Genomic DNA, 19,096 nt, shown 5'->3' on the forward strand with positions numbered 1-19,096 from the left:
ATTTTGATCCATTGTTTTCTGATGCATTTTAATCTAGTGAGTGCCACACTATATTATATATATATATATATATATATATATATATATATATATATATATATACATACATACATACAGTATTTATATTCTGATCCACAGGAACAAATGAGCAGAGGCATCTCTAACCTAAATGATGCTCTAGGCAAGATTTTGGCTGGTGCCCCCTAGCACTTCCACTAGTTCCTCCTCTGACCCTGCTCCCCTTTCCCAGCACCATCTACCCTCATCACAACAGTCATCATTTTGATGCTCCTACCTGCAATATTTTAAATAGAAACAGTGCACACATTCGGTACGCAGCCCATACAGGGGTGTGTTCTTGCTGGGAAGGAGCATGGCCACACAATAGTATCCCCAATTCAAATTATGCCACACAGTAGTGCAACTTTATTCACATTATATCATGTGATGGTGTCCCTTATTCACGTTACATCACACAGTAGTACCACTTTACCTTATATACATTACTCCTCACATTATTCACATTATACCCTTAGAAAAAAATCCTGAGAAAATATTGTATTTTAAGCACCTCCATGGCCACACTGCAACCCAGCACAAAGCAGTGTGTGCTGGGCAGAGGAGAAGAGCTGCAGCTGCTGCTGTCACTTAAGGGGAGGGGGCATGGGGCCCCCACTGGGCCCTTCCATCAGACTTTGGCCTGGGTAAATTGTACCCCCTACCCCTTTCTCTCGGCACCCCTGATAATACCACACAGTAATGCCCCTTACACATGACACACATTATTAATGTCCTTATAAACATAATGCCCCTTACACATTATGCCAACCTTTATTAATGCCCTTCATACACATAATGACACACAATATGCCCCTTACACATATGTTGCACATTATTAATACCCTTATACACATGACACACATAATGCCCATCACACATATGTTGCACATTATTAATGCATTTATACATGACACACATAATGCCCCTTACACATAACACTATTGCACAACCAACCCACCCACAGGCAGCACTCGTACAGCCGCTAACACTGTGACCTCTACCTCTGCTTGGATATAGATGTTTCCTCATACATCTTGCCTCAATAGGCCATGCAGCTCCTGGCCAGTTCTGCTAACGTTGGGTGCATTTTTTGCTGAAAATTTGTCTTATTTGAATTGTTATGTGACCAGGACACACAAGGAGCTTCCGATGATTAAAATGATATGCGGCATGCCTATATTCTGTTTGCGACTGTGGCTGTGCCTACATACGGAATGCTATGTTACAGTGATTTCCATGATTACACTATTTCATATGCAGATACAGCCTCATTCACACACATAATATAGGCATGTTGCATATCATTTTAATCAGCAGAAGCTGCTGTTGCCTCTAAGCATTTGCCTATGCCTAGGGCCGGCACTGCTGTCTGGGTTACCTCTAATATCTTCCCACAATCCAATAATATGCTGGTAGGCTAATAGGCTCCTGCCATAAAGTATTACAAAGAAGTTTTTTGTTCACAAAGGTGCGCTCACAGGCGGGCAACAGATATATCAGAGATATAGAGGAGGTTTTCCCACAAATCCTCAGGTGGAAAGATTCAAGAAACAGATAGATATAGATCTCCAACACTTTAGTGCACCAAAACCTTTCACATGTGTTATATGAAAAAAATCGTCTTATCTTATTCCAGTCGATTGTATCTCACTTCCCTTTTTCCCAGATCTCTTGGTGTGTATCATACAGGAGAGAGAAGTAGAGCTACCATAGCGTAATAACGTTTTTTTAATGATACAATCTTACACACAATAAAAAATACAGAAAATCCTTAAAATGCAATTACCAAGTGATATTGAGAACTATAAAATAAAGTTCTCTATATAGGCATATAAATAAGGAGATCCACCCCAGTCAGTTCAGCTACAGAAGAATAAGGCAACAATTACCAGATGGTGTGGAGAACATAAGGTCCACTTAGTTCTCAAATAGGCAAATAGTCGCAGTTCTTATACCGTTCCTGGAACCCTGCAGTAAGTCCCCGGGCGGCGTTCCTTTCTCCTGGCCTGCCTGAGAGGACCAGTGAGACCCATCACCAGAAAAGGAGGCCAGGAGAAAGGAACGCCGCCCGGGGACTTACTGCAGGGTTCCAGGAACGGTATAAGAACTGCGACTATTTGCCTATTTGAGAACTAAGTGGACCTTATGTTCTCCACACCATCTGGTAATTGTTGCCTTATTCTTCTGTAGCTGAACTGACTGGGGTGGATCTCCTTATTTATATGCCTATATAGAGAACTTTATTTTATAGTTCTCAATATCACTTGGTAATTGCATTTTAAAGATTTTCTGTATTTTTTATTGTGTGTAAGATTGTATCATTAAAAAAACGTTATTACGCTATGGTAGCTCTACTTCTCTCTCCTGTATGATACACACCAAGAGATCTGGGAAAAAGGGAAGTGAGATACAATCGACTGGAATAAGATAAGACGATTTTTTTCATATAACACATGTGAAAGGTTTTGGTGCACTAAAGTGTTGGAGATATATATCTATCTGTTTCTTGACTCCTGCCATAAAGTAACCCTTTTGTGTGTGCATGTACATAGACTAAGCCTATGACTTATCTGCCATCAAATGTTTCTATGTTATTTTACAGGAGGATGTATGAAAATAATGAATAAACATGAAAGTGGAAAACCTGCATTGGTTTATCACAACTTTAGCAAATATAGTCCACATTTGCCCCAAATTATAATCTGTCATTGGGTTGTATTAAACTCTCATAGCACATAATGGTGCAGATGTAGTAAGCCTGATGAAGAGATAAAGTGAAGATAGAGTGGAAGGTGATAATGCACCAGCCAATAAGCTGTATTTGAAAAATGACAGTTGGGATTTGATTGGCTGATGCATTATCTCCTTGCACTTTTTCTCTTTACCAGGCTTAATACATCTGTCCCAATATAACTGTTAGTTCTTCATGTCTAAGCGTGTCATTGGTAAGAAAGTACAAGAAAGCTTTATTACATTGTGGGTAAGGGATGGGGGTACAGGAGGGAGAGAGGGAGGCAGAGGCAAACCAGGGGATATGTGTAAACAAAATGCTGGTATATATAGTGCACCAGGACAATCATGCAGTTATTTTACATATGCAAAATAAATGTTTTGTTTGTTCTCAAGAAAATAAATCCTTGAAATTCTAAATCTGGTGCATTCAGCGTCAATTGGGTCCTTGTGAAGCAGCCAGAATGATATCCCCATATTGCTTGGTGGATCAAGAAAAAGGATCCCCTGCTTTGCACCTGCGTTAGACCTAGCACCCCTTCAACAAGGCTCCTCTAGAAGCATCATGACCTTCAACGACAGACAGGGAAAGAGCCATTTGTGCATCCACATAAGTCATTAACCTTAGAATCAATGGTGCCCTTTGGTATTTATTTACTATTTAGATAGTTTGGTGTGCAGGACTATAGGGTGCTTGAGGAGGCAGAAACTGGTATTCAGGAGTATAGTTGCTTACTCTCTCACGTTGGCCAGTAGGTTCCTGAATTATAATGTTAGCAATCATCCATCTGTGATTTGCAATCGCCTAATTTTAATGGAAACTAGTCTTAGAAGTTAGAACTTCAAGGCACAACAGCCCCGCCCAACTAATTCTTTATTGCCTCCGCTTTCTATTTCTGGTAGTAAAAGTTGGCAGGTAAAAGGCAACTTTCCTTACATAGTATGTATTGTGCTGCAGAATATATTGCTCTTAGCGCTGCAGAGGACCTAGTCATTTTGGTTTTCAAACCGAGGCAGAAAAGAATGATCTTATACACAATTAAAAAATCAATTGCATGTGCATGGCCTTACTTTACTTGGTTTTCATGGAAAAGGGAGGGTATAATTTAACAAGGAAATGCAATTTGGAAATTTATCCCCAAACTATTAGAATTGTAATCTCTTTTGTGACATAAGCTCTTTAATTCCTCCAGCTGCTGCCTTCGCTTTGGCAACCCAAGTTGGTTCTCCGAGTGCCATTATTAAATCCCACTTTAGAGAATTGTGTATCAAAGGCATTAGCAGGTGTATCAACAAAAAATATCATTTAAAATAAAGGAGATTTGTACTGGAGACAACAAGTGTAATTTGTTGGACGGTTTACAAAAGAACGTTAAAAAAAAAAGTTTATGAAATTAAGTGAAAAAAATCTTCAACCAGCTCAGAGTCTCCCTTTGGAGTCATTCTCCCTCTTGCCTTCTACTACGGAGTTAAGCCTTATATTGAATCATAGAATTAATAGATTAACATGTGTTCCATGTCTAACACTCATAGTAAAGCATAATTGGATTACAAATATTGATGAGAAGTTGTAGGTGTCACGGTTCTGTAATAGACAATTTGTTGACAGCAGCCTTTATGAACATGCCTTTAATAAGTACTGCTATGGCAACAACAGCGTTAGAAATAAAAAGAATACACTAATCTGGCTAAGCAAGATGATATCAGAAGGGTAACCGGGCAAATATGTGTGCTTGAGGAATATGTCTTCCCATAGGTATCTTTTTGGAACATTAAATCGTGTCCTATAAAAAGGAGGGACAAGTGTTTATATTTAGAATATACTTTAGAGCAGCGTTTCTCAAACTGTGGGTCCTGCCCCCAAAGTGGGTCCGGCCTTCTCAGCATGGGGTCGTGGCTCCATGTTGCTGATCATCAGGCAAGGAGTCTGAAAAATAGACTGTCTGTTAAAAAATAGAGTGGTCTGTTATTTTAGACTCCTCCCATCATTTTGTGCCTCCACCATGCTGCCATGTATGTGCTGTCTGCTGACTACACATGTGACGTGAGGGCCTTCTGTAGTAACTTGCTGGGGTCCTGTCATTATTTTTATTGTCTGATGGGGTCCCATAGCAAAATAGTTTGGGGAACCCTGCTTTAGAGGATTGGAACCCAGACATTTTAAGGTTTATTTAATAAAAGGGGGCAATAAAGCTTTTGCATGTCGCAATCAATCAGATACTAGCTTACATCAGCCTGATGCATTTGACTGCTAAAAGTTGATACTGGATCGCTTCTGTGAGCTACAGCATTGGAGCACTTTGTTACTCAATTCCCTATGGGCCGGAGATAGATTTGAACTCCAGCAGGTTCTAACTGCTCCGGCATCACGCGCTCCGCACAGAGTGTGTATATCTGCCCACATGTAGTGTTGTACTCACCCGTGCAGGTAGCCTGCCCTGGTCTGTTTGCTTAGCTTCATAGCTGCCCTCATCAGGAAGCACTTGCACCAGTGTAGGCTTGGTGGGCATGTTACTTCTTGAAGCATGGAATTATGCTTCTATCCACATGTCCTCTAGAACTTTGCCTTTATGAGCATGCCCCGATACAGGCCAATTATGCCCCATCAGTCACAAGTGGAGATGCGACTAACATGTGTACCACCCTGCACCACTCGTGCTAAGGTAAGCTTAGTTCCTAAATATGTGCCATGAAAAAACATGCAAACTAGAAATACCTTCAACTCTGCATGGGCCAATGTATTTTACCATGACTATCGCGTGCACTTGCAGAAAACACTTATCTAGCTACAGATGTAGCCACTTGCATCCATCCCATAATGCGCACACGCATCTCAGCAGGGATGGCATGATTATGTGCCTGCAAATGATATACGCACATGTATATGCATATTCATTCCTATGGTTAGCCGCCGGACTGTGACTAGTTGCAGCCCGGTGAATACTGCAGCATGCTGACATGAGTATACATCGTGGCAAAGATGAGCGTGGCTACATTGGTTTGATATTGAAAGAATAGCAGAGGATGACGGTACATAGTGATATGCAGGTATCCCCCAACTTGATCTTCTAGATGCCTTAAATGAAACTAAAAAGCCATAAGATGTAGTCCTGTACATGCTGTGATGTGTGACTAGTAAGTTTTACTATTTGGCCATGCTAAAACTGATGCAGGCCATGCTGGGATGTGTAGCTCAACAACAGCTGGCGTGTCAAGGTTAGCCATCACTGGTCTAAAGTGATGTCATTAGCTGTCTGAATTGCAACTTTCAGTCACAAAAACTGCTGATAGGGGAGAATTGTATAAATAAAATTTTATTGGCTCCTTCATTAGAACTTCACTCGTGTGGATGCACAATTGGCAGGAGAACAAGAATAGGCTAGTGCAGAAGAGAGCCTGTTGTAGAGGGTGCAATGTTCCTGTCTTATTTTGAGTAGAGCCCTATGATCAATCTTTTGCAGGAGGATGACACCGGTGAAGGACGTTTCAGCTTTGCCGCTTATGGAATGGGCCCAGCATGTCTACAGGCCAAAGATGGAATCTCTGTGAAAGGAAACAACAACAACAACAACCCAACCAGCTCTGCTGCTCCTGCATCAAAAACCGACGATGAAATGCGTAAGCTCTTCATCAGCCGGGCCAAGTATATCGACAAGATGTCAAGGATTGGATTCCCTTTGGTTTTTCTTATATTCAACACATTCTATTGGATCATCTACAAAATTGTGCGTAGTGAGGATGTTCACAAGCAGTGAACAGGAAGTAGGCTCAGGGTGGGCGGGATTATGGACAAAATGATAAAAAAGTTAAATAAAAAAATGACTTTGGTTTGAAAGTACAAGATGAAAGAACACAAGGATAACTGTAACGGAATTATGGGACAGAGGATATTCATCATTTGCAATGAAGTATTTTAGAGTGAAACTAATACTCAATGTAGCATTTGTGTGACCCACGCATTTCACTGCTTTATGTTGGGGGACACAAATGTCACAAATTTGTTTAAAAAGTAAAGATGAAATATGAAAAATTGTGTAGGCATAGAGGAAGGAGTTTATTAAGCAAACAAAATGAAATGCATGGTGAGAAGTATGCGCAAAAAGAAAGACATGAAAATCGGGTGGAAAGGAATTTTCTTCCAAAACAAAAAAAAAAGAAACAAAAAACTGTATTAAGTCTGTGCAATAGCAATGCAGAAATGCATGATTTTAAGAATGTGGCAATATATATATATATATAAACATCCAAGGATTGGGGGCTTTTAAATCCACGAAAGTGGAAACAGTGATGTAAATAGGCGAGAGAGTGTTTGGAGGAGGGACTGGGATGTTGCTGGTGTGGGGATGAATCCAGTGGAGCTGTATGTAAATTATTGAAAAGTGCCAGGGCAATATATGTAAAATATGCAACATATAGTCATGCTAAATATATTCTAAAACGCACACAATATAATATTGTTATTTTAAATACGTTGTTTGCTCTTAGCTTATGAACTGGGCTCTGTGAGCCGTGGTCTATGGAGATGCATAGAAGTCTGGAAAAATGACTTTTATTTTAGTATTCCTTGATGCCTAGTAACAAATATCAAATTAAAGGCCCAATTCAGACTTGATCGCAGAGCAAAATTGTTCTCAAAATGGGCAGAACCATGCTGAACTGCAGGTGAAGCAAATGCATATGGTTTTGCTCATTTTGAAAACAAATTTGTCTGAATTAGGCATTTTTCCTTAATCCAGATCATCCATATTTTTTTTAACCAGAAAAGGTGCAATGAAGTAGAATATATGTATTTTTACATCCGGTTTCTTTATTGGTCTCTTGCTGGTAGTTAAGTAATATAGACTGGGAATAATTTAAAAACACCCCTCTTCCCCTGATATATTTTTTCTCCAATATAGCATTGCAATGGTGTGAGACGTTGATAAATAAGAACATAACATTAAAAGGAATATGATATTCAAGGGGTAATGAATAGTAAAACTGCATGATGGCGATTTTTTATCTTGTATTGATCGATTTAGAAGAGAATGGGTTTATTATTCAGAATGATAAATACCTAGTTTTTTTCTTTTTATTATCCAGTCTTCCAGGTTTTCTTAAGTGCAGAGGAACACATATTGGGCCAAATGTAATAGGGTGTGAGAATCAGAAACTGAGAGATTTTTGGAGGTTCCCTTTTTTTTTTAAAGTGGCAACATTTTACATTGAAAAACTAGGTTGATTTAGCCATGTAATTGATTGCCACTTTAGAAAAAAAATGTGAAAGCTCTCCCAAATCCTCTCACACCCAATTACATTTCGCCCATTGTGTTATACTTGACATTGCAAGTGGATGTGATTACAGTGGTGATATTTTGTTATGTAATGCACCTTATTGGTTCAGTACTTAAAGCAATTGACAACATCTTAAATGACTGGCATGGTATATAGTATATTCAGGGGCACAGACAGTGCAGCGGGGGCCTGGTAAAAAAAAGGGGGCATGGCTAATGGGAAGGGGGCATGACTATGCCCCTCCATTTTTTATTTTTTTTTACTTGGGGGGCATGGGCAGTGGGTGATACAACCGCTCATGGAGAGGGAGGATAGGCTACTGCCTCGCACTCTGCATAGAGCACTGAGCAGTATTTGCTGAGCTAGGGAGAGAAGCTGTGCTCTGTCTCCCACTGCCCAGCCCCCTGCAACAGGGGAGGGGTAGTAGAACCTGGGCTCCTCCATCGGACCCAGGCCTGGTTAAAAAGTACCCGCTACCCCTCCCCCCTTCTCGGCGTCACTGTATATATATATCTAACACGTCACTGGTCCCGTAACAATGTCCAAGGCCAATCAATACCAATGAATATCGACTGTGCCACACAAAATGACTTCCCCCTTCTGCAAGTTAATGAAATGTGCCACAACTTGTGATAACACTTTGTAAAGGTGATAAACATGGCGACACATTTGAAATGCAGTTACCTTTGCTGGAGGTATTATTTTGTAGGCTTAACCAATATTCAAGAAAATAGATTTAATATTCACTGTGTAAGTGATGAGGGATGGAGACTGCAGTCATTAGGGACAAGAAATGTATTTGCCAATACTTCCTAGTAAATTGAAAGGCTAAATTATTAATTCAGCACACAAAATGGATGCCTCTGCAGTAATAGGTGAGGGGGCCTTTGCCTAAGCAATATTTGCTTTCCAAATGCATAAAACTTAACATTTGTAGAAAAGCAAATAACCCCTAAATATGTTTGTTCCATTGTCCCTTGTGTGACATCTGGCCTGCATTCCCTTTTAGAAAAGTCACAATCTACTTCTGAGCATGCTCTCTGGAATAATTCCGTCAACATCCAGTCAATAGAAAGGACTCCTGAAGCAACATGATTCATCTGAAAGTTGGGTCAGAATGAAAAGAAGGCACAAAAATCTGTCTTCCAACAGGTCCAAAATATATGGTGGGAGTTTTATTATATCGTGAAGAGAAATAAAGTGCCAACCAATAAGCTTCTTTCATTTTTCAAGCTGTGTTTGATTGGTTGGTACTTGATCTCTCTACAAGCATTGATAATTCTCCCACTCCCCATAGTCCTCCTGTGAACTGCTCTATATTTATCCATCATATGCACGGAAATGGTTAAATAGGGGTGTATACTAGTACATCTTTGTGGAGTAGAATTCAAATGCATTTTCTATGGATGATATAGTTTTCCTAGGGTATTTTGGAACTTGTTACATTTATGGGTCTCTATACACAATATTACCTGATTTGTTTTTGCCATGTTTTATGTTATTATTGGTAAGTCTATGAAAAACTGCTGGGAATCTAACTTTAGAGTCAATAGTAACCTATGGATGCCATGGTCAGGGTACGTGCTTACATGGGACATTGACTTCGTTGCAGTTTTGCGAAACTTCGAAAAATCAGCAACTCCTGTCACTAGTATAATAATTTGCTAAATATATCACTGAGCCATGCTTATTGGCTATTGGTGCAGCCCAGTAGGTGATGGGTCACTTTTAAAGTACAGGACACTTTATTTTCCTGTTTATATATTGATTGTAATGATGTACATGCTCATAGTGACACCTAGTGCCCAAAGAGTGTAAAAACACCAAACAAGTGCAGTCCTTTCTAGCCTCCTCCTCAGAAGAGACTTTGGCACTCATTCTGGTTCCCTCGCTCCCCTGCGTGTTTGCACAAGGGAGCGACGTTTAAACTTTTGTGCGCATATGCAGCCGCTTTGTGCGAGCTGCCATGGCGAATTGATTATTCATCGTGCCCATGGGAACGTTCTCATGGAAATTCATCTGTGACGCGGTGCGTACCCTCTTCCCGTACAGGGTGCCTGCAGATCTAAGGCATCAGAGAGGTTTCTTAGATCTGCGAGCGCTGTAGAAATCATTTGATGGTCAGCGTCCATCAAATGATTTCACCCACGCACACAAGGCTGCAAAACATCCATTCGCATGCGTGCGGGAGCAATCTGCGTGCAGGAGGCGGGCAGAATTTCCATGCCCCCCACCCCAGCTGCAAATTTGGCAGCTTTGCAGGTCAACCAGAATGACCACCAGGGCCCATAAGGGTCTACAGCAGGCATGTCCAACGTTGGCCCTCTAGATGTTTTGAAACTACACATCCCAGCATGCTTTGCAATAGTTTTAGCATTCTGTAATAGCAAAACTGTGGCAAAGCATGCTGGGATGTGTAGTTTCAAAACATCTGGAGGGCCAACGTTGGACCTGCCTGGTCTACAGCATACTGCAAACCTAAACACCCCAAAGTAAAGTAATTAAAAGCATTGCTGGTGATAAAACAATGATAGAATAAGGAAATGCATGCCACTGTGTAAGGGCTGAGTCTTCAGCTAAATCATTTGTCTTCTGTACAGCCTAAAGGTGCATACACACTGTACAATTTTTTTAACCAATTTGATTGAAAGACATTTCCATTGAACCCAGTGTCCTGGACGAAAGGTGCCCCCCTCCCTGCTGAATCCCCTTGGTACCATGCGAGGGAATGCATCCGCTAACAGGAGAAATCATTTGACGGTCGCCGATCACTGAATGATGTCTCCTGCCTGCGGAAATAACAGTCAGTCTCAACTGTCTTTTATTTCCTGCGGTGTCTGCCGAAGAGGGGGCGGGTACTGACGTCCTGTGACATCAGCCGCCCGCCCCCAAGCAGGCATCAGGCCGCCTGCGCTCCCATGGAGACGCCCATAAAACACTGGGTGTTACCCTGTTCCAGCCCGGTTTCCGCCCCTGACCCTCCATCCCTGCAATGAGCAACCCGGCGAGTGTGCAAATACGTACATGCGCAGACCCCCAACCACGGAAACGGAGCCGAATTCAGCTCTGTCCGATCGTTGTAGAATCACCCCCTTAATTTATATGCCTTACATCTACATGTCCAGACAAGAACTGTGTCAACTAGGGAATATATTAAATTGAGAAAAACTATTTTAGTGAAATGTTATAGGTCCAGCTAAACTGTAGGAAATCAGAAATACATTTTTTTTCTATTTGCTTTTGTTGTACAGTTTCATGAAAACACCATTGATGCGCATAAGATAACATTGCAGTGCTTGGATCACGGTGATAATATCTGGCATTATATGGTATGTTAGTCAGAAGCAAATCTCAAATAGTAATTCTGCCACCTTGTGTTCCCTGAATGCATTGCAGGTCTCTATTACATTATGTAGCAAACAGGGATTGTGTGGAAAACAGTCCTATATGTCTCTCCCACAATTAATAAAAAAAAAAAAAAAAAAATTCAAATGTAATGACAAAATTCACCTTTTGGTAGCAGTTTGGACAAGTTATATTAAAAAGAGACGTAGTTATAAAGACATATTTTTTGTTATATCCCTTTCACACCTCTGGCTATTGTTGGGGGAACATAGGTCAGGTGTTGGCGTGAAAGGGCAACTGGGGCTGTGTACCTTGTGATTTCAACCTTGGTTCGTAACGAGGGACTGAGCCGCCCCCAGGTAGCCTGCCCTGTGAAATTATGACCTGGATAATGCTTAAAATGAGGGGATTGGTGGCTGCAGAACAATTGGAGATGACTATCTACAGGCATCTACTTTAGACGATGTACTCGTACTGTTCCAGTGCAAAATGCAACTACCAGGCAATTAGCCAGGTCCATCCTGTGGCATCATGAGCTTATCAATAAAGCTATAGATAGTTTTCACACAGAAGCTGCAACTTCTGTAGTGCTCACCAAAGTGCAGACATGGTCCGTAGAGGCTGCTTTGGAGATTTGCTTAAAAACTAGATGCACCACCTTTGATTGCAATGCACATCATTGGAAAATATTACTAGATGCCTTTGTGTTTTGATAAAATGTGTAGTATTACCAAGAAATGATTTCGCCTCGAGATCTGCGAACGGTTCATGTTCTGCAGATCATTGTATATTCCACCTCCAGTGACAGAACAGCTTCAGGTATTTGGTATAGATTGTAATAATATAATCCCTGACTTGTGTGCAGCCCTAGCCAGCTTGAAACAACGCCATATATACCTGAGGCTCCAGCCCTGCTTACAGATACAGATAAGTCATATCCGAAAATGACTGTTATGATATAAATCCATGATGTTGAAGCTGAGACAAAAGACACACCAGGATGTAATAGTGAGTACGAGGTGCGAGATGCTGGCCAAATTGGGAGGTTTTTATTTATTTTAAAGCGGCAATCATTTACAAGGCAAAACCATGCTTTGTAAATGATTGCCGCTTTAAATAATTTTTTTTTTTTAAAGCAGCTGCCGCCTATTTGCCAGTTTCCTCTAAATCTAGTTTAACTTCCGACTTGTTCTTGAAAAAAAATCCCTATTTCAAAGTAACCAAATGTTAAACAATATTCTACTTTCCTTACATTTTATTTGCAACTCATAACTATTACACACTTTTTTTTTTTTCAGAAGTTAAAATTTATTGAACAACTAGAACTATTTAAAATTAATAAAATTAATAAAATGAAACAACTTCAGTAGGTATATCACAGCTCCATGGGCGGTTAAAACAGTATCTTGTGTAACTTGTATGGCAGCTCAGCAACAAAGGGTCCCACGAATCAATTCTTAACTGTTCACACCTGTGAAACAGTAGAGATTATTTATAAAAAAAAATGCAAATGTTCAGGAACCCGTTACAACCAATGAGATTTTGTTTGCGTTAAGATTACAACAAATACGGGATGCTGTTTCTTGTAACACCAAAGAGATTCAGGTCTACAAAAGATGCATGTTGTAGACCAGCAGTGGGAAACCTCCGGCCCCCGGAGCCGGTCTTTGTGGTCCGCCCACCCGCTTGACGGCTGTGCAGCGAGTCAAGTACAGGGGAAATCTCGTGAGAGCTACCGACCTCTCGCGAGATTTCCCCTGTATCAGACTCCCTGCAAAGCCGCCGGACCTCACAGACCGGCGACTTGTAAACTGCAGCAGCCACCGCAGAACAATCTAAGTTTTTTTTTTTTTTTTTTAAATGGCCCCCAAGGCATTATGCCTCAATGCAAACGGCCCTTGTACCCCCAAAAAGTTCCCCACCCATGTTGTAGACCTATGGGAGGAGCACTTTGGTGTGAGATGGTCACAGTGCTCCTCGTTACGCTAAGTGTATTATAGCCTTTACAACACTGTAGTTTTCTGTTCAAGATTGGACAATACAGATTTAGTGTATTGATTGCTACTGCCTTTCAATAATAATGGTCTGCTTTGGACTTTTGCACTTATTTTCCCTTTTGAATTAGTTATTTGAAAATAAAATGTTCTTTATTGAAATGGTTGTTCATTTTTGACAACTGCCACTTAATAAATACTGCCCAATTGTATAATTTGGACTACAGCTTAACCAAAGTCCCACTTGCCTACTTATTCAACCCACATTTAACCAGTTTCGAAAACTGAAAGTTTTCAGAGCTTGACTGCGAGTACAACTTTAGGGTTTCATTGATTACTGCTGGAAGTAGGTCTGGAGTGCACAGGGATATGCATCTGGATCCCTCCACCATACACATTCATAAAATAAGTTCACATAAACTATATAAATGGTTGCTGCTACGCATTAACATGGTAGCGTTAGGCCCGGGCTATACACAGCGGCCAATGAAGTCCCATTCAGTGGAAGAGGGTTTGCAGAACAGGATCCAGCCACTGCTGTCCGGATTTCTAGTGTTACACCTTCCTTTTCTACTGCAACATAGTGCATGTTGTAATCCGACATATCACTATTCACAATGTTGACACGGTCAGAATGAAGCCAGTCAGCACATCGCATTTCTAGCCACCTATTAACATGGTCTGTTAACATTGTGCTTGTTGACTTTCATAATGTCAACATTTTGTCCATGTGACGTTCTGAATACCGACATATCAGGGCTTAGTAATGAAAAGGCATTTACGTTGTGTTGATCAATTAAAAGAAAATGGGAGATGTTACGAAAGTGGGTGAAGATGCAGCTAATTAGGGGACATGATGATCTGAGCCATGAGATATTATTAAAACTGCCATAAAAAGTATACCAATACCACGTTCACACTGCCAAAGCAAATTACCGGATCAAGCATGTTGACCCGGTAATTTGCCTTTCAACACAGGTTTTTTTTTTTGTAGTGTTAACGGCACAACCCGGGTCTCCAACACCGCTTTTTAACCCGGATTGGAGACCACGGGATGCCAACTCGGGTTGACCCATTCCCACTGCAATAAAACATGATGAAAGGCAAATTACCGGGTAGAACTTCCTAGCAGTGAGAACGGTGGCACGGCTCTGCAGTAAATACCAGGTAAATGTCAGGTTGTTCTCACTGGCAGCGAGAACGTGGTATTATTTAAAAGTTCCATTTGACAATAGTACCACATACAGTACATCATTCTTTATCGCTGGTATTGTCATCAGTCAGCATTTTCTTAACTCCCATTCAGTGCTGAATACCACAGGCCCCATTTCTGCATGGTATTCTCAGTGTCCTGTGTGCGAAACTGGCCGTTTGGGAATACTAAGAAAAACGCAGGGAAATGCTGAAAGTGTCTGGGAGACTGCTGGGCGAACCCGAGCATTTTAGGAGACGGTGTGTGACGTCAGCTACAGGACGCATATGCCAAGTCCAGGGCTCAGTGTAAACATCATTCAATTGTGAGCCTGTTATGATCTGTTTTGGACAGTTACAACGGATGGATGTGTAGCCGTATTCAACCTTACGCACAGAGCGCACATTAATCCGCAAGGCAAGTTTTCACTCTAGTGAGGGGGGTCCGCGTCTCAGCTGAATTCTGGCAGTGTAAATTCGTGCCCTTTTGATCAGTTCTGTATCAGTCGTTTTATTTTTTTTATACAGTATTCAAAAACACCCCTGTGAGTAGACCAGCCTCACAGAACCCACACGCACGCTCCAACGAATTAATGGTCTGATTTGCAACAGGTTACGTCACTGTTGGAAATCATGGCATGCCCAACACTTCCAGCTTCTATTGTCTCCCGTATAATTAAAGCCACAAATGAACGTATGTTTTTACTATTAAAAACAAGACTAGTTTTGATTCAATACTGGACTATGCCAATGTACCTAACCAACTTTTTCTTAAACTACAGCAGAAGGCTTCCAAGATTAATATTCAGGGTGAGATTTAATAGGATTTGGAGAGAAATCTCCATCTTTTTTATAAAGCAGCAATCATTTACACTTCAAAATCAAACTGGTTTTGCAGTGTAAAAATGATTGCCGCTTTAAAAAAACCTGGAGATTTCTTTCCAAATCTCTCATCCTATTAAATCTCACCCTATATATGTATCTTATTTTACTTGCTAGATACATTGCACTTTTTGCTTCATGGAGGATGCTGGTATTTGTCATATGGCCTATGTCCTTGTCAGAAACATAAAATATGTTAAGGTGCCCACACACAGAGCAATGTGCTTCGTGCGTTTTGTACTAGATGGCACCACATCTAGTTCACAACACATGCAATATGCTAAAACACTGGATGTGATGCGAACTAATACAAAGTACGGGCTGCACATATGGTTTGTACTTTGCGATGAGATGTGCGTGGGAGGACGCATCGCATGCCAAAAAATGCACCATGTATGGGCACCTTTAGAATTAAGGTGCCCATACACGTACCAATTACCCAGTACTTTTTGTGCTAAAATAGCATCGTTGTGAATATGTTGTGCATGGGATGTGATGCTATTTTAGCACAAAAAGTACTGGGTAATTGGTACGTGTATGGGCACCATTAGACCTAAATCTGTTCCTTTATTACATATTGGACTGTATACTAGGTTGGGAGGGATCTGTTTTATTCCATCCCTCAGTGTTCCAAGTACTTTCAAAAGTAAAAAGATGTAAAAGATTACATTAGTTGTAAAGTACTGGTCATCAGAGAAACGTTCAGGGAATTTTTGGTTCAAGATGTCTGTGCTATCTCTATATCAGTGGCGCCAAGTGCTTCCATATTCTGCAGCTCGACAAAGGCGAATAATGCAAACCGCTTTCTTTATGCAATTATTTTATAAAACAGCGTAAGTAACGATAGAAAATGAATCTGTAACAAACACTTATAATCTTTTGCATGAAAAAAAAAAAGCAAAAGTTAAAAACAAAAATATTTTTTTCGGCTTGTTAAATAAAAAATAAACAAAAAAATATTTACAGATTTTGAGTTTGAACATGGAATGTAACATTTGTTGTAATTGTACATACAAATACAAATATATTTATAATCCCATGTACCATTCATCGCAAATCAGATTGAAAATAAAAATTTTCTGAAATTTTTCTGTGTTTTGAATAGATTATTCATTTGAAATTATGATCACAGCATGGAGATTTAAGTACATAATGCAGCCCCCTCTGACACTCTGGAAACGATCGCAAATTAATGAGGGGGATGTGGTCATTAAGAACAGTGGTGAGCAAATCAGTGATAGAACGAATATCAGATGTCCCTACACAGAGAGATTAGCAATAATATATGGACAGTCAGTTCTCAGACCAATTTACCCTTCCATTTGGGCACAAGTAGTACAGTCAGACTGTAATTTCACATAGTGAGTTAAGCTGGGTACACACAAAGAATTTATCTGTGCAATCTGTCTGGTGGGGTCAAAAATTTGGGAGTATATGACAGGATGTTTAGAGAATGCAGTGAGGATGTATACAGAGTGCAGTGAGAGGATATATACAGAGGGTTCAGAGAGAGAGTGAGCAGATGTATAGAGTGCAGTAAGAGATAAGAGTGCAGTGATTGGATGCATACAGAGAGTGTAGTGAAAGATAGATTGCAGTGAGAGGCACATTATATCCTCGGATACAAGAGCAGAGCCTCTCATTAGAACATAGTCACTCCCTCTAGCACTGCCAATGGCTGTTACTATATGTGTCTCTTTAAGGCTTCAGGCAAGACGTGTAGTCAGGGTTTAATGGTCAGAGTCCATACCCTCATCACTTCCTCTCTCTGATTAGCTGGCTCCTCTCGGGTGATCTCAAAGCCTGTGGGACATATATTTATATAATAAGTTGAAGAGTATATATGTGTTTGTGTCTGTTGCATTGGGGGCACACTGTGGCACTCAAAGCCACCAACAAGGTACCTCTGGACCTGGTGGTGTGCACCTCAGAGTCGTTTTTGGGAAATTTCATTTAGAAAATGTAAATAAAACACCAAGGTTCAATTTGCCTTAATTGATGATCTGGAAAAAAGATTGACGATCTGGGAAACCGAAGACAAAGGAACACCACCACACCTGATTTCATTGTGGTCATCGAGTATAGCTGCGTACACACAGTGCAATATATCGCTCAGTATCCGGTTTTCATCTGCGACCACAGATGGTCGCTGATGAACAGGAGACTCTTCCAGCGGAGCTCATAGGGAAACAGCTGATTGCAGGAGCAAGCAAGCTCCTGCGACCATTAGAAGGCTGAACACGCGAGCGTGAACCGAGCAATTTATCACTGTAATACAAACAAATTACTGGCAATATGGTCACTCAGCAACCATATTGCCAACGATATTGGGAATTGGGGAAATACATAGACCACACATTACACCATATATGCGCACACTACACACACATATATACATAGCGCACCTCACACACAACTTAACACCACAAACAGTACCACACATTAAAAAATAAAAAAGTACAACACACACTTATACCCTTTTTACACCAAAAATCCCAGATCCGACCCGGCATTTGGAACTAGTATCCAACCCCAGGTCAGATCCGGGATTTGCACCGTTTACACTGTGGTGCCTAACAGCAGTGTAGACGGAGGTGGTGCTTGAAGATGACATCTCCAAGCGCTGGGATCACGATCACCCCTGCCGGGACCGCCGGTCATCTCACTGGGGGCAAGCCCAGCAACAAGGTAATCTGCTGGGTTGCCCCCAGCACCGGTCCGCAAGCTGAATGAATGCCGCACACAGGCATCCATTCACCTCCCCGCTGCTGTCTGCAGAGTACAGCAGACAGCAGCGGAGGCTGTGTACAACCCCCGCCCAACCTCCAAAATGACCGCAGGACGCTGCAGTCGAGGTTGGGCTTCCCCCATTGATGTAAACAGGAGCAGAGTTTGATGAATGTGACAGGCAGCAGGTGGGAGGAATGTGACATGTAGTCTGACAGAGCATTGGATTATTCAGATTATAGGTCGCTATCGGCACGAAGTCCCCCACTAGGCAGAAGTTAAAACCCCAATCTCCAACACAAGTGTCAACAGCGCCCAAAATTACATGGGATATATTCCATAACAAAGAATAGAATTGAAACAGTCATAAAATATTTATTAAAATTGTGCATATGACATCTCCTTGTAGCTGGAGTAAATCTTGTTGTACATAGTAGATTGCAATCACAGATGTAGCATACCGACACGTTTCATTTTATGCAAGAGCCTTTCACCAGGGGTAAATAATGATCTCTGGAGAATATTTGTCTGAATAATCAGAATATTTGGGATATTCAGAATATTTAAGATCCTCAGTATAGGGTAATTGAGTTATGTCTATATCCCAGTTGAGAATCTCATTAGATCGGAGGATGGAACTTTTATGGTTTTCAGATACAGGTTAAGTATCCCGTATCCGGATATTAGTTATAAGAATTATTCCAAATACCGTGTTTTTTGGGGGGAATAGTTTTAATCTTTTCTTTTCTTCCCCACACGTTTTCTTTCTTTCTTTTGGCATATGACAATTCAGAACAATAACTTACCATACTGTTCTAATAATAACTCAACCTCCCTTAGACCATGGAATTCAGGCTAGGATAAAAGAGGATTCCTAGTCCTAGAGAATAAAA

General features: G+C 40.9%; 1 protein-coding gene across 2 annotated transcripts in view; it reads left to right on the forward strand.

Moving 5' to 3' along the window:
* Positions 1–16,565, forward strand: part of GLRA1 (glycine receptor alpha 1) — a 145,379-nt gene extending 128,814 nt beyond the window's left edge. The window contains exon 9 of one of the 2 annotated variants that reach the window (XM_083181743.1): positions 6,228–16,565. In XM_083181743.1, the coding sequence (XP_083037869.1) occupies positions 6,228–6,545 (318 nt within the window). In that variant the 3' untranslated portion in view covers positions 6,546–16,565. The remainder of the gene's footprint in view (positions 1–6,227) is intronic. The other variant, XM_083181744.1, reaches the window with a different exon arrangement.
* Positions 16,566–19,096: the final 2,531 nt, after the last annotated feature.

Source organism: Crinia signifera, chromosome 4 (genome assembly GCF_055691185.1).
Source record: "Crinia signifera chromosome 4, ASM5569118v1, whole genome shotgun sequence".
Lineage (NCBI taxonomy): Eukaryota > Metazoa > Chordata > Amphibia > Anura > Myobatrachidae > Crinia > Crinia signifera.